General features: G+C 40.2%; 1 protein-coding gene across 1 annotated transcript; it reads right to left on the bottom strand.

Moving 5' to 3' along the window:
• Window positions 1-13,589: 13,589 nt before the first annotated feature.
• On the bottom strand, window positions 13,590-14,684 carry LOC107489474 (uncharacterized). The gene is made up of 2 exons (XM_016110222.1): window positions 14,181-14,684; window positions 13,590-14,063 (listed from the first exon to the last, which is right to left on the bottom strand). The coding sequence occupies exons 1-2, from the start codon at window positions 14,682-14,684 to the stop codon at window positions 13,590-13,592; spliced, it is 978 nt and encodes a 325-aa protein (XP_015965708.1).
• Between the last annotated feature and the right edge of the window lie 842 nt (window positions 14,685-15,526).

Raw genomic sequence — 15,526 nt, forward strand, 5'->3', positions numbered from 1 at the left:
CCATGTTCACCTCTTGACAAAGTTCTTCACATTCAATCACTTCCTTACCAACCTCTTTTAGCTCTTCTCCATCCTTCATGTCACAACTTGAAGGTAATGTGGAACTTATCTCAACATCAACCTCAATTTTATTGGAAGAAGACGCCTCAAATACAAAGGGACCATGTGTTAGTATGGAATCATCATTGTTCATACCTTGGGACGAGCTAGACGGTTCGGGTTGGACGAAGACAAGAAACGACCGATCTCTTATAAAGTTGGACGTCTCCAACCTCTTTCTAAAGAGCTCAGCCAAATCTCCATAAAGGCCCAAGCAGGCCCAAAGCTGAGGATTACGCCCCTCTAAAGGCAGCTAGCCAGAAAGATAAGGTGACCTCACCCACAAAAGATAAGATAAGATAACAAACTTATCTCAAAGGAAGGTCATCAAATACAACTATAAATACACTGGAGCACCCAGGTATAACTCATACTCTTATTCTACAAAACCCTGCCTAAAGCACGTGCTAACTTAAGCATCGGAGTCTCTTGTAGGTACCACCACCCCTGGGCGAACAAGGATCAACATTTCAAGATTCAGCAAGTCGGACACGACAACTCCGACCACGATAGAAGATCTTATCCGAGATCAACCTTCAGTTTCAGGTAACCCTCGGAACATTAGCGCCGTTACCGGGGAACCTGGAAGTCATCCCATCATCATGGAGGACAACCTTGACAACGATCACGACTCTAGCTTGGAAGACAGAATGCCACATAAGAACACGGATACCACACCAAAGGATACACCTCAAAATAAGGAAGATAAGCAACCCCAAAATACAGAAATCTTAGAGGACATTCATGAATAGTATAATCGCCTTAAACAGCTGGAACAAGTAGCCGACCAATAGCGGAAGGCTGGGCGAGATCTTTGAAGGGAAACTAGAAGGCATCGAGAACTGGAAGACAAACTCCTCAAACTTGAGGCCGATTTCAAAACAAAAGCTACTGGGTCCAATCGCGAAGATAGCCCCCACAAGGATCAAGACCCGTTCACAAAGGAGATCATGAAAGCTAAAGTTCCAAAGGACTTCAAAGCCCCTGACATGACCTGTATGACGGTAGGTCTGATCCAAGCCATCATCTCAACAATTTCAGAAGTCGGATGTATCTTACGGATGCCTCAGATGTAATCCATTGTAAAGCTTTCCCAACCACTTTGACCAAGACGGCAACAAAGTAGTTCGACAGTTTGCCGCCAAGGTCAATAACAAGCTTCGATGACCTCGCCAAAAAATTCTTAGCTAGATTCTCCATCCAGAAAGTCAAAGCCAAGCAATGTCCAAGCTTGCTAGGGATTAAGCAAGGAGATCGGGAAAGCCTCTACAGTTACATGGAGAGGTTCAACAAAGCATGTCTGGACATACAAAATCTTCCAACAGAAGCAGCCATCATGGGTCTCATCAATGGATTACGAGAAGGATCCTTTAGTCACTCCATATCCAAAAAGCACCCAACATCTTTCAACGAGGTTCAAGAACGGACGGAAAAGTTCATTAATATGGAGGGGAACTCCCGATTAGGAGAAACCTCAAAGATTGGATTCTCCTACCTACCTCGCGACAAGGATAAAGAGTCCAGGAAGAAGGAAGGCCAACCCACTGAGAAACCCAAAAAGTACCACAATTTCACCCCTCTTCGGGTGTCTCTTGTGGACGTTTACCGGGAGATATGTAACATTGAGAAGATCCCACCGCCTCGCCCAATTAAACACAAGAGAGGAGGAAGTCAGACAGTGTATTCCGAATACCATCGAATCTATGGGCATTCTACCAACGAGTGCTACGACCTAAAGAACGTCATAGAAAAGTTGGCACGAGAAGGTAGATTAGATTGGTTCCTAGACAATAGAGCAGATGAACCAAAAAAGAGAAGAAGGGATGAAGAGGTCAGACGAGCTGAACGTCCCCCTCATACCCCTGAGAGACATGTTCACATGATAAATGGAAGACTCGCAGGAGGAGGGATCTCTAAATCATCCCGCAAAAGATACCTCAAGGAGGTGTATCATGTCGGAGAGGGGGACGGGACACCCGACCTCCCCACTATTACCTTCACTCAAGAAGATGCAGTAGGCATCATCCCAGGGCATGATGACCCCGTGGTCATTACCATCATACTCGCCAACGCCAATCTCCACCGAACGTTGGTAGACCAAGGAAGCTCTGCAGATATCCTATTCAAATCTGCCTTCGACAAGCTCAGCCTACAAGAGAAAGAGCTCAAAGCTTATCCAAATAGCTTGTTCAGACTCGGAGATGCCCCAATCCAACCACTTGGGTATATCCCACAGCACACAACATTTGGAAAAGGAATATGGTCTAGAACAATGAGCATAGACTACATCGTAGTCGACCTGAACTCCGCATACAACGCTCTTATAGGACGGACAACGTTAAATCAGCTTGTCGTAGTGGTCTCCACTCCACACTTATGCATGAAGTTCCCAACTACATAAGGGATCACTACCAGAAAGGGGGACCAAAACCTCGCGCGAGGCTGCTACAACGAAGGTCTAAACCTTAAAGGCGACCCCAGAGGAAAGGAAACCAATACTATAAAACTCGGTAGAATCCGAGCTCGTGAAGAACTCCGCCCTCAACCCGAAGGTGAGACGGAAGAAGTTCAAATCGGAGACACTCGAGGCAAAACAACAAATATAGGGGCGAATCTACGAGGATACCTAAAGGAGCTGCTAACAAAGCTCCTAAGGGATAATTCCAACCTCTTTGCATGGAAGGCCGCCGACATGCCCGGTATTGATCCCGAACTAATGTGTGATAAGTTAGTCGTATATCCTGGGTCTCGGCCAGTGCAACAGAAGCGCAGGAAACTCGGCTCGGAGAGGTCGCAAGCCGTGGAGGAGCAGGTAAAAGCCTTGTTGAAAGCAGGGTTCATAAGGGAGGTAAAACACCCATTATGGCTAGCCAATGTAGTATTGGTCAAGAAGTCAAATGTGAAGTGGCGGATGTGCACTGATTACACCGACCTCAACAAGGCCTACCCAAAATATCCCTACCCACTCCCGAACATAGACACACTAGTCGACGCTTCATCAGGATATCAGTACTTCTCTTTCATGGATGCTTACTCGGGATACAATCAAATCCCAATGTGTCAACCTGACCAGAAGAAAACCTCATTCTTAACCCCAAAAGCGAACTACTGCTACATAGTCATGCCCTTCGGACTCAAGAATACAGGGGCTACATACCAGAGACTGATGAACAAAGTTTTTGCCAATCACATTGGGAAGCTGATGGAAGTTTATGTAGATGACATACTGGTAAAGACACCATAAGAAAGCACGGGATGAGACTTAACCCTGCAAAATGCACTTTTACGGTGGAAGCTAGCAAATTCCTGGGCTTCATGCTCACCCAGAGAGGAATTGAAGCATATCCAGATAAATGCTAGGCCATACTTGGCATGAAAAGTTTGAGCTGTGTCAAAGAGATCCGGCAGCTTAATGGAAGACTAGCGGCTCTGTCTAGGTTCCTAGCTGGATAAGCCTTGGATCTCTTTCTTTCTACGAAACACTAAGGAAAGGAAGAAGATTTGAATGGATCCCGGAATGCGAACAAGATTTTCAAGACTTCAAGACATTTCTAGGGCAACCACCCATATTAGCCCGACCTAGGGAAGGCGAGGAACTAATCCTATACCTCGCTGTAGAAAGTCGGGCAATAGTCACAGCACTAGTAAGAGAAGACGAAAATGGACAACAATCTATCTACGTCATCAGTAAGGCTTTGCAAGGGGCTGAACTGAACTATCAGAAGATAGAAAAGTTCGCCTACGCCTTTATACTTACTTCCCGACAACTCCGACCATACTTTCAAGCTCACACCATCAGAGTACGGACTAACCAACCCGTAAAAGGTATCGTATAGAAAACAGACTTAGTTGGAAGAATTCTACAATGGGTAGTCGAGTTATCCGAATTCGACCTCAAATATGAAGCTCGAACAGCCATCAAGTCTCAGTATCTAGCCGACTTCATCGCAGAGTACACTGAAACCCCGGGCACCCCTACAGAGTGGAGCCTTTACGTAGATAGCTCCTCAAACAAAACCGGGAGTGGCGCAGGCATATTACTACAAAGCGATCAGGGAACCCAAATCGAGCTCTCATTAAAGTTTGAGTTCCCTGCCTCAAATAACCAAGCTGAATACGAAGCTCTACTGGCTGGTTTGAGGCTGGCTAGGGAGGTAGGAATTCAAAAGCTTACCATTTTTAGCAATTCACAAGTAGTCACCTCATAGGTAGAGGGGAGCTATCAAGCTATGGATCCCACCATGCAAAAATACATGGACAAAACAAGAGAACAACTCAGACAATTTGGGGGGTATGAGGTCCGACATATACCTCGGGAACAAAATGCCCAAGATGATGCACTTTCGAAACTAGCCAGCACCAAACCAGGGGGCAATAATAGGAGCCTCATTCAAGAAACAATGCAAAATCCATCAATCTCCGAGAAAAAAAAAAGATCCTAACAATATTAGGGCAGGACTAAGGATGGATGAATCCCATAATCAACTACATCAAGTCTGAAATACTTCCCACAGATAGGAAGAAGGCAAAAAGACTAGTACGAGAAGCATAGTACTACACCAAAATGCATGACGTCCTATATAGAAGAGGAATCTCTACACACCTCTTGAAACGTGTACCGACCTCTACTATAAGGGACTTCTTAGAGGAAGTCCATGGAGGCATGTGTGGCAACCACCTTGGAGCATGAGCTCTTTCCAAAAAGGTACTCCGAGCCGGCTTTTATTGGTCGACCTTGCAAAAAGAAGCAACAAAGTTTGTCAAGACATGCCCACCATGTCAGAAGCATGCTAACTTCCATGTAGCTCCACCTGAGGAGCTCATCTGTGTTACTTCGCCATGGCCATTTGCAAAGTGGGGGGCTCGACCTCCTCGGACCCTTCCCCAAGGATCGGGACAAATCAAGTTTCTCATTGTAATAGACTATTTCACAAAATAGATTAAAGCAGAGCCACTGGCTACTGCCACTGTCCAAAGAAGCTGGAGATTTCTATATAGAAATATTGTCACAAGGTTTGGGGTTCCATAATCCATCACCACAGATAATGGTACTCAATTCAACAACACGGGCTTCAAGAACTTGGTAGCTGACCTAAAAATAAAGCACCAATTTACCTCTGTAAAACACCCACAGGCCAACAGACAGGCTGAAGCCGTTAACAAAGTAATATTGGCCGAGCTAAAATGGAGGCTACAGGATGCAAAGGGAGCTTGGGCTGAAGAGCTCCCACAAGTCCTATGGGCATATCGAACAACACCACATTCCACTACCGGAGAATCACCCTTTTGACTTGCGTACGGCATGGAGGCTATGATTCCAGTAGAAGTAGAAGAAGGATCCCCAAGGGTGATCCTCTACAACGAAGATATCAACTCCCAAACTCAAAGGGAAGAGCTCGACCTACTTCCAGAAGCTCGAGATAGAGCTCGAATTAGAGAGGAATAGGTTTATATGATGAAATCCTCTCAATTCTAACAAAAAATTATCGTAAAATATGGATTCATCAATCTTTTCCAAGCTTCATAGAGGGATTCACCTTCTTTTTGTCTGAAGGTTTGAACTTCCACTCTAATTTCGCTCACCTTCTGAGGTGAAAAGAATTTGGCCGAGAAGGCATTGACCAATTTTTTCCAAGAGGCTAGGCTTTCTTTAGGTTGAGAGTCCAACCATATCCTAGCTCTGTCTCTAAATGCAAAGGGAAAAAGCATAAGTTTGTAAACCTCAGGATCCACTTCATTCGCCTTAACAGTGTCACAGATTTGCAAGAATTTAGATAAGAATTGATGTGGATCTTCCAGTGGAAGTCCATGGAAGTTGTAATTCTGTTGCATAAGAGAGACTAACTGAGGCTTAAGCTCAAAGTTATTTACTCTAATGGCAGGTATGAAGATACTTCTTCCATAGAAATCAGAAGTTGGTATGGTATAGTCACCAAGAACTTTTCTTGCATCTCCTCCATTATTAGGCTCGGCTGCCATGTTTTCAACTTCTTGTTCGAAAATATTTATGAGGTTTTCTTCGGAGTGTTGTACTTTAGCTTATTGCAAACGCTTCTTTAAGGTCTTCTCAGGTTCAGAATCAAGATTAAAGAAAGGTTCTTTATCTCTGTTCCTGCTCATAAACAAGAAAAAGAACACAATAAAGAGGAAGAATGGGAGCTCTATGTTCAAGAACACAGGACTCCTTGTGTGATGTGAAGAAGAAAGAAGAATGAAGATAGAGAAGAGAGATGAAGAATTCGAAAAAAAAAGGAAGAATAATTTGAAAATTAGAAGTAAAAAGAGAAATAAGAAACAAATATATTTTATTTATTAATTGAATTCAAAAATTAAAAGTTAATTAACTAAAAAGATTTGAAAATTAAAGTGTGATTTTTGAAAAAGAAGAGAGAAATAGAAGAGGAATTTTCGAAAATAGAAGAGAGATGAGTTAGTTAGGAAGTTTTGAAAAAGAAGAAAGAGAAAATAAGTAACTAATTAAAAAGATTTGAAATTAAGATAAGATAGAAAATTAGAAAATATTTGAACTTAAAATTTAAATTTGGAAAAGATAAGATATAAATTGAAAAGATTTGAAAAAGATTTGATTTCAAAATTTGAAATTAAAAAAGAGAAGATAACAATTTGAAAAGATTTGAAAAAGATTTGAAAGAGATAAGATTTGAAATTTGATTTTTTGAAAAATATTTTATCTTGAAATTTGAAATTTTAAATTTGGAAATAGAATTTTAAAATTTGAATTTGAAATAATATAAGATAAGATTTTTGAATTTAAAAAAAAGATAAAAAGATAAAATAGTAAGTTGAAAAAGATATGATTTTTTTTGAAAATATTTGATTTTAAAAATATTTGAATTTGAAATTTAAAATTAAAATAAGATAAGATAATGATTTTGAAATTAAAATTTGAAACATTTTGTTGAAATTTTGGAAAATTAAAGTAAAAAGATAGAAAAGATATTTTTTTATTTTTTGAATTAATGAAGAAAGAGAAAAATAACCAAAAGACCTGAAACTTAAAATTTTTAGATCTAAGACACTAAATTTTTGAAAACTTAAAAAAAAATTACCAAAAGACACCAAACTTAAAAATTTTAAAGATCAAAACAAAAAGAAAAACAAGAACAACTTGAAGAACAAGAAGCACACCAAGAACAAAATCAAAAAGTTCAAAGCAATTAAAGAACATGCATTGGACACCAAACTAAAGATTTAACACTAGACTCAAACAAAAGACACTATTTTTGAAAAATTTTTTGAAAAAGAAAGCAAAAAATTCGAAACTTTCACAAAGAACAAGAACAACGACTCAAACAAAAAGATAAAGATTAAAAAAAAGATTTTTAGAATTTTTTTTTTCAAAAAGAAAATAAAAGACTCAAACAAAATTAAAAACAATACCTAATCTAAGCAACAAAATAATCCGTTAGTTTGTTCAAACTCGAACAATCCCCGGCGATGGTGCCAAAAACTTGGTGCGTAGATTCACACTCCGCACAACTGAACCAACAAGTGCACTAGGTCGTCCAAGTAATACCTGAGGTGAGTCAGGGTCGATCCCATGAGGATTGTCGGCTTAGATCAAACAGTAGTTATCTTGTAAGTTTTAGTCAGGCGGATAGAAAAGTTGTTTGGTTGTTTAAAGCGCATAAAAGTAGAATAAAGATAAAAATAACGTTACTCAGTGGTTGTGAATTCAATGAGAAGAAGATGGTTAAGGCTTCAGAGATGCTTTGTTCTTCTGGATCAATACTTTCTTACTATCTACTCCAACTGTGAATGATTTCTTCTATAGCAGGCTGTATGTGATCAACACCGGTTGAGAGGCTGCCAATCTTCCTCTAGGCTTAACACCAGGTTTAATGTGCATCCAGTCTAAATGAGGGAAGCTCCTGTAGTTCATCCCCTTGGTGATCCTACTCAAAATGCCATAGGCAAGGTCGAATCTTCCGGATTAGAGAATGCTGCTCTTTGATTCTAGCCTTTACCACAAAGACTCTAATCTCCCCATACCTCGGCTAAACTGATGTTTTGAGAAGTCCCCAACGAAGTCGTGGATTAGCCGTCTAAGAGATGTATCCTTAAGCTAGTGGTTCATTGATATCCGATGAAAGACACTCGCTAAACCCATATAGAATAGAGATAACTTGTGACGGTTCAACTCATTCATAAGGTTGAAGAACGAAGATACATCTTACGAGAGAATCAATCACAAATTGAAATAGAACAGTAGTGCTTTTATTAATCCATAAAACTCAACAAAGCTCCTAACCTTAACCTAGGACGTTTAGAGACTCATACTGTACATAATGGTGTTCGAAAATATGATATGCTGGAGAGAGATCCTAAATACTTTTAATTTCAATTAATGCAATTTGATATTTTATGTTTCTTTCTTGCTTGTTTGAGTTGTTATTTTCATTTTCTTGCATTGGTTAGTTGTAGAATTTATTATTCCTTGCAATTGTACTATGCTTTCCTTTTATGCCTTCCATGTGTTTGACAAAATGCTTGGTTGGACTTTAGAGTAGTTTTTGAGTATTCTTGGCTTCGAAAGAGAAATTGGGCAATCTTGAGTCATTAATACCCAATTTAGATTGGTTATCTAGAGTGATTAGTTAGTCTTGTATCCATTCACATTACTTATGGATTGGGATTAATTAGTCATATTTGACTTTCTCTCAATGTAAAGAAAACATAATACCTTCTTCCGATGTTGGAAATGATGAAATAGGATTAGATCTTATTAACTATTGTATGATAATTAATGACTAGGATAGAAAGCCTTGATTCTTAATCCTTGCCATGAATGTCTCTTTTTAGTAATTGCTTTCCTTAGTTGTTTCTTTTTTTATTGTCATTTAAATTCTCGCTTCTTTATCAACCCAACCCGTGAAACTCATAACCAATAATTAAGCACTAGATTGTAATTCCTAGGGAGAACGACCTGGGACTAATACTCTTGGTTATTTTTATTGGGTTGAATTTATGACAACCAAAATTAAACTGTGATTGAGGATCCATTGTTGGTCTAGACTATACTTGCAATGAAGTGATGCAATTTATTAAGGAATTCTAGATCAACATAAATCCTTACATCAACCTATATTGTAGCATCTAGAAGGCTCCGACCTTACTTCCAGACTCATACCATAAAAATCTGAACAGACCAGCCTATGAAGTAGATCCTTCAAAAAATGGATATTTCAGGCAGAATGGTTCAGTGGGCTATAGAGTTATCCAAGTTTGACTTGAAATACAAAATTCGGACAGTAGTTAAAGTCCAATGCCTCACCAATTTTGTCACAGAATACACAGGCGATCAGAGCGAAACCTCCATGACCTGGGAGCTCTATGTAGATGGATCTTCTAATAAGGTTGGAAGTGGAGCTGACTTAATACTAGTCAATGAAGAAGGTACTCAAATAGAGGTGTCATTGAAATTTAAGTTCCACGCTTCCAACAACCAGGACGAATACGAAGCTCTGATCGTAGGACTAAAACTTGTTAAAGAAGTTGGTGTTAACAAGGTAATAATTTTCAAGATTCTCAAGTAGTAACTTCTCAAATTAACAGAGAATACAAGGCAAAAGATCCCAACATGAAAAAGTACTTGGAAAAAATGCTAGAGCATCTCAGGCAAATCATGGAAACCGAGGTTAGGCACATAACTGGAGAACTCAACAGCCAAGCTGATGCTCTCTCCAAGCTAGCAAGTACCAAGCCAGGAGGAAATAATAGAAGCTTGATACAGGAAGCTCTCCAAGAGCCCATAGTTACAAGGATAGACAGCAAAGTGGACGTCCTACATGTCTCAGGCTTAAAACTGGGATGGATGAATCCTCTAGTCGAATATCTAAAATTCGACATCCTCCCCAAGGAGAAAAAGGAAGCCAAAAAACTCAGAAGGGAAGCCCAGAACTATACTTTGGTGCACAATGTCTTTTACAGAAGAGGGATATCTATACCATTGCTGAAGGGCGTCCCGACTTCTAAGATTGAGGAGGTCCTGAAGGAAGTACACGACGGCGTTTGTGGGAATCACCTTGGAGCGAGATCTTTATCCAGAAAGGTGATACGAGCCAGGTTTTTTTGGCCGAATTTGCAAAAGGAAGCAACCGACTTCGTTAAAAAGTGCCAACCTTATCAGATGCACACAAACTTTCACGTCGCGCCCCCCCAAAGAGCTCATCAGCGTGACTTCTCCTTGCTACAAATGACTTAATTCTCATTCGACATGACATCGGAGTAAACAAGTCAAGTGAAGGGAAGCTCGCTGCAAACTGGAAAGGACCTTTCAAGATTACTGAAGTCTTGGGAAAGGGTTACAAAAAAGTGTCCGACTTGAACAGAGCTGAGTTCTCAAGGTCGTGGCGTGCTTGCAATTTGAAGAGATATGATAGCTAGAAGCATACTCTGTTCTCTGATGTACTCTTTTTCCAATTTCATGGTTTTTTTAAGAGGGATTTTCTGAAGGAGATTTTAATGAGGCATCAAAGCGGGGGCTAGAGGCATGAAAATTATTCCCTTAGTAGCCAAAGCATCTTTGTAAAAGTCATATTCCATTAATGATGATACTTCTCTTTCTTAAAATTTCTATTATTATTAGTACGATACGCACCGACTTAAGCTTGAAAAAATGCAAAAATCTATTGCCCGACCTAGGTGGTCAGCAAGATAAAGTGACGAGGTACAAGTCGGTGTAAAGAGGTTATAAAAGAATGATCACAGCAACTCGGTCATGAAAAGACAAACGACTTACAAGTCAGAGAGTCCCCGAGCAGAGTAAAATGCATTACAAAAATAACCTAAGTTTAGAAAATGATTCAAAGGTAAAACAAATTAAATGTTTATGTCCAATTAATGGAAAACAAAAAGGTCATTGTAGGGTTGCTACATAAAAGTTTTCATAAAAAACTTTGTGAAACAGAAACCGTAAAAAATTATTTGGTTGAAAGTTTTTCTTTCGTAAAAAAGCTTTGCAAAAGGCGTTCATAAAGTTTTATAAAACTAAGGGACATCAAGCAGAAGCATTGCTCCCTCCAAAAAGCTTTGTGAAATAGCAGAAGATCTATCATACCAACATTCGCAAATATATGAAACAACTACCTTGTTACGAGTCCCATGAAAGGGACTAAACATCGAGGAAAGACAGTTGTTAAAGATTCTTTCAAAAGGATCAAGAGTCAGAAAACATAGGAAAAAATATTCAGAACATACATAAAAATTGTTCATAAAATGGTCCCACAGATCGGGCCTTAACAAGAAATATTACTTAAGCCCTAAGAGAAGATTGGGGTCATTAACAGGAGAAGGGGTCAGGTTAGACAGAAGAGCTCGGCTGTAACTCCTCGGGTGCATTAACTTCACGAGGAGAAGACTCAATGATGTACTACCCTGCAGTCTTCCATTCAGAATCAGTAAGAGGGCAAGGAGGAAAAACAATCTCCCCATCAATAACAACCTTGTCTGGGTGAATGCGTGAAAAATGATCCAACACAAAACTCACCAGCAAGTGTATCGGGTCGCATCAAGTGGTAATTACTCACATGAGTGGGGTCGATCCCACATGGATTGAAGGATTGAGCAATTTTAGTTAGGTGGTTGATTTAGTCAAGCAAACAAGTGCTGATTTGAGTGATTTGTATTCAACAGAAGCTAAATTGCATGAAATTTAAAGGGAAAGGGGTAATTGACTGTAAATTAAAGAGGAAAGGAAATAAAGAAGTTGAATCTTAAAGTGCAAGTAATATAAATGACAGAAGCTTAGATTGCAAGAAATGTAAATAGCTGAAGCTTAGAGTGTCAGAAATGTAAATTGCTTGAATCATAAAGGGCTTTGTGAGCTGGGATTTCAGAAATTAAACAAGAGAAAGTAAATGACAATCAACAGAGAAGTAAAAGATGAATTAAAGTGCAGCAGATCTAAACAGAAAAGAAGAATTGCTTGAAGAAGCAAAACAGAAAGTAAATTCAGCTCAAATGCAATAACAAAAAGAGAAGTTGAAGATCTTAGGGGTTGAATGAGACTAGAGAACAAGCCTAGATCTCAATTCCTTCCTTGATCCAACAGAGAACAATTGTAGAAGAAGTAGAGATGAAAACATTAAAGGAAACTTAGATCCAAATCACAATTCCTTGAAATTATGCAGAAAGTAAGTAAAGAGAGATCTCAGATCAAGAATGAAACAGAATTCCTTCAATTCTCAATCCAAGATTGAAAACAAAGAGTGAAGAGTGTAGAAGTAAGAACAGAGAAGAAGAGAATTCAATTCTCGATCCCAATTCCCAAACCCAAAGCTAAAAATCTAAAATGAGCTCAAGAAATGAAAAATGAAAAGTAAAAATTGTCAAAAACATCAAGATAGCCCCCCTCTAAATCAAACTAACTTCTATTTATAGACTTCCTATTTTTGAATTTTATAATTTGGAGTGGGCCTTTCAATTTTGTGAAGAATTGAATTTAAATAGAATAGAATTTTAATTGAATTTTGGGCCATGGTTGCACTCCCAGGGTAGCGCTCGGTTGACAAGGAGAGCGCAGCACTCTCCTTGCCAAGGCCTTCCAGTTTTTGTGTGTGACAAGCCCTCCTTGCGCCAGGCCTTCATAGCGCTCGGTTGTCACATAGAGCGCAGCGCTCCCTGGGCCTTGGCCTTTCCAACTCTTGATAGCGCTCAGTGCATGAAGAGAGCGCATCTTCTTTATTATGTTGGTGAGGTCCCCAGCTTCGAGCTCTTGGGAAAGCAATTCAGTGTCCAATGTGAGGAATCACCAAAGGCAGCGCTCCTCCAGCTCCTTGGTTCAAACCCCCCGTAAATGCAATTCAGGAAATTTTTGTTTATTTTCCTTGCAAGGAGCGCTTCTCTTGGTCCCTTGGCTCATGGGTTCAAACCTTGTGGCCTCCACTAGTAAACATTTACCCTTGTGTTTTCTTGTGTCCAGCCCCGATAAAGTGAACAACGTTAACCGAGCGCTATGCTTTTTCTCTTGTTTCCTTGGATCCTTGTGGCGCTCAGTTGACAAGGAGAGTGCAGTATTCCTTGCTTTGCTTTCTTGGCCTTGAGTAGCGCTCTTATAGAGAGCGTTGTCCTCACTAAGAGAGTGCTATCGCTTTTCTCCTTTGATGCGCAACGCTTTTATTTCCTTTGGCTACGCTTCATAGGCCACGCTTTTTGGTTTTTTTCTTTTCTTCATCTACAAGTAATTAAAACAACCAATCAAAGTATCACCAATTTTTCACAAAGTTTATAAATCATTCAAAAACCAATTAATTTTAGCTTAAACCTCATGATTTATTCAAAAACCAATTAATTTTCTTGCTTTTATTCCTCCTTTTTGGTGATCCTTCTCCTTTGACAGTGGGCTGCATTTCATTTTCTTCTTGTTTTCCTTCATCATTCAGCATAGTTTCATTCTCCTTTTGTCCTGCTTTTTTGCTTATTTCTTGCTTTGGAAGGGAATTAATGAGTATCTTGTTGGTTTCTTCCTTTCACTGCAAGTCTTCTTTGTTGATATCCATGCATTCTTTCTTTTCATCAGAGTGTTGTATTTCTGGAAAGACATTTAGAGTAATGCTTTCATCATGCACTCTTAAGGTCAATTCCTCTTGTTCCACATCTATAATAGCCCTTGCTGTAGCTAAGAATGGTCTTCCTAGTATAATGGAATTACCTCTTTCCTCATCTAGGTCCAGAATCACAAAGTTTGCAGGAAATATAAACTTATCCACTTTGACCAAAAGGTTTTCAATCACACCTTTGGGAAACACCATAGTCTTGTCCACTAGCTCTAGTGACATCTGTATGCGCTTTACCTCCTCTATGTATAGCCTTTTCATCAGAGAAGAGGGCATTAGATTGATGCTAGCTCCTAAGTCACACATTGCTTTATTGATGCTTATGTTGCCAATGGTACAAGGTAGGAAAAAGCTTCCAGGGTCCTCAAGTTTTGGGGGAAGCCCTTTCTGGATTGATGCACTGCATTCTTCAGTGAGCAATATAGTTTCCTTTTCATGCCAACTTCTCTTTTTATTGATGAGCTCCTTCAAGAACTTGGCATATAGAGGCATCTGCTCTAATGCCTCAGCCAGAGGGATATTAATCTCCAATTTCTTGAAGATTTCAAGGAATTTAGGGAAGTGTTGGTCGTTGGTCTCCTTGTTAAACCTTTGAGAATATGGCAAGGGAGGTGTGAAAGTCTTCTCCTCTTGCTTCTGTCCTTGAGATGGTCCTTCTATTGCTTCCTTCCCTTTCCTTAAGTTTTGTGGCTGGCCATCCTTCTCTTTAAGCTTTTCTGAAGTTTGGTTGCTTGCTGTCACTTCTTTGTTGCTGGCTTTCTCATTCTCTATTGGCTTTTTGTTGCTTTCCATAGGATTCTTGGTTGCCTCCTTGTCATTCACCAAGGTTCTTCCACTTCTTAGCTGTACGGCTTTGCACTCTTCTTTAGGATTTGGAATGGTATCACTTGGGAGTGAGCTTGATGGCCTTTCAATCACGGCTTGCTTGAAAAGCTGTCCAATCTGCCTTTCTATGTTTCTTATGGAAGCTTCATTGTTCTTGTTTGTAAGTTCTTGCTGTTTCATCATTTTTTCCATCAATATCTCTAGGTTGGAGATTCTCTAAGTGTCTTGTGATGCTTGTGGCTGGTTGTGAATTATTGAGGGTGGATGATAGTTGTTGTGGTTGGTGGTTTGTGTTCATACAGAGACCGAGCTCCCCAAGCTCGGGAAGTTCATAGAAGGTCCGACCTCGTCCCAAGGCCCACGCCTGAGGTCGGACCTCGGACAAATAAGCTAAGAAGGCCCATCGAAAGGAACGAAGCCCAAAACCTAAAGGCCGAAAAGGCCTAGGAAAGGCGGTTCCGCAAAGATAGGGATAAAACTCCCAAAAGATAAGATAAGATAAGAATATCTTATCCAGGGAAGATCACAGCCAACTACTATAAATACACTGGAGCACCCAGGTATAACTCATACTCTAATTCTACTCGATATCTGCTTGGACCCATGCTAACTTAAGCATCGGAGTGTCATTGCAGGTACAACCACCAGCCGCTCGGCACAGCAAGCTCGGGTCACAGCACCCTCACCTCGGGTCTTGCCAGACGACCAAGCTACACGTTTCAGGTAACCCTCGGAACATTGGCGCCGTTGCCGGGGAACCTGGAAGTCATCCCTCTACCATGGCGGACGACCCCTCCAACAATGACCGCGCGGCATCAGAACAAGAGGAGGAAGTTGACACCGGAGAACGACCGGACAGCCCTCTATCACCACGCACTCCAGGAGGAAACAAACAGAATCGCCCAAAGACATCACTCCCAAACAAAAATCCACAAAATCCCGAAAAAGAAAAGAGCTCAGAAATTCTAGAAGCAGTTCGGGCACAGCAAAACCGGCTGAAACAACTCGAAGAGGACATAAAAAAA

Source organism: Arachis duranensis, chromosome 5, assembly GCF_000817695.3.
Source record: "Arachis duranensis cultivar V14167 chromosome 5, aradu.V14167.gnm2.J7QH, whole genome shotgun sequence".
NCBI classification, from domain to species: Eukaryota; Viridiplantae; Streptophyta; class Magnoliopsida; order Fabales; family Fabaceae; genus Arachis; species Arachis duranensis.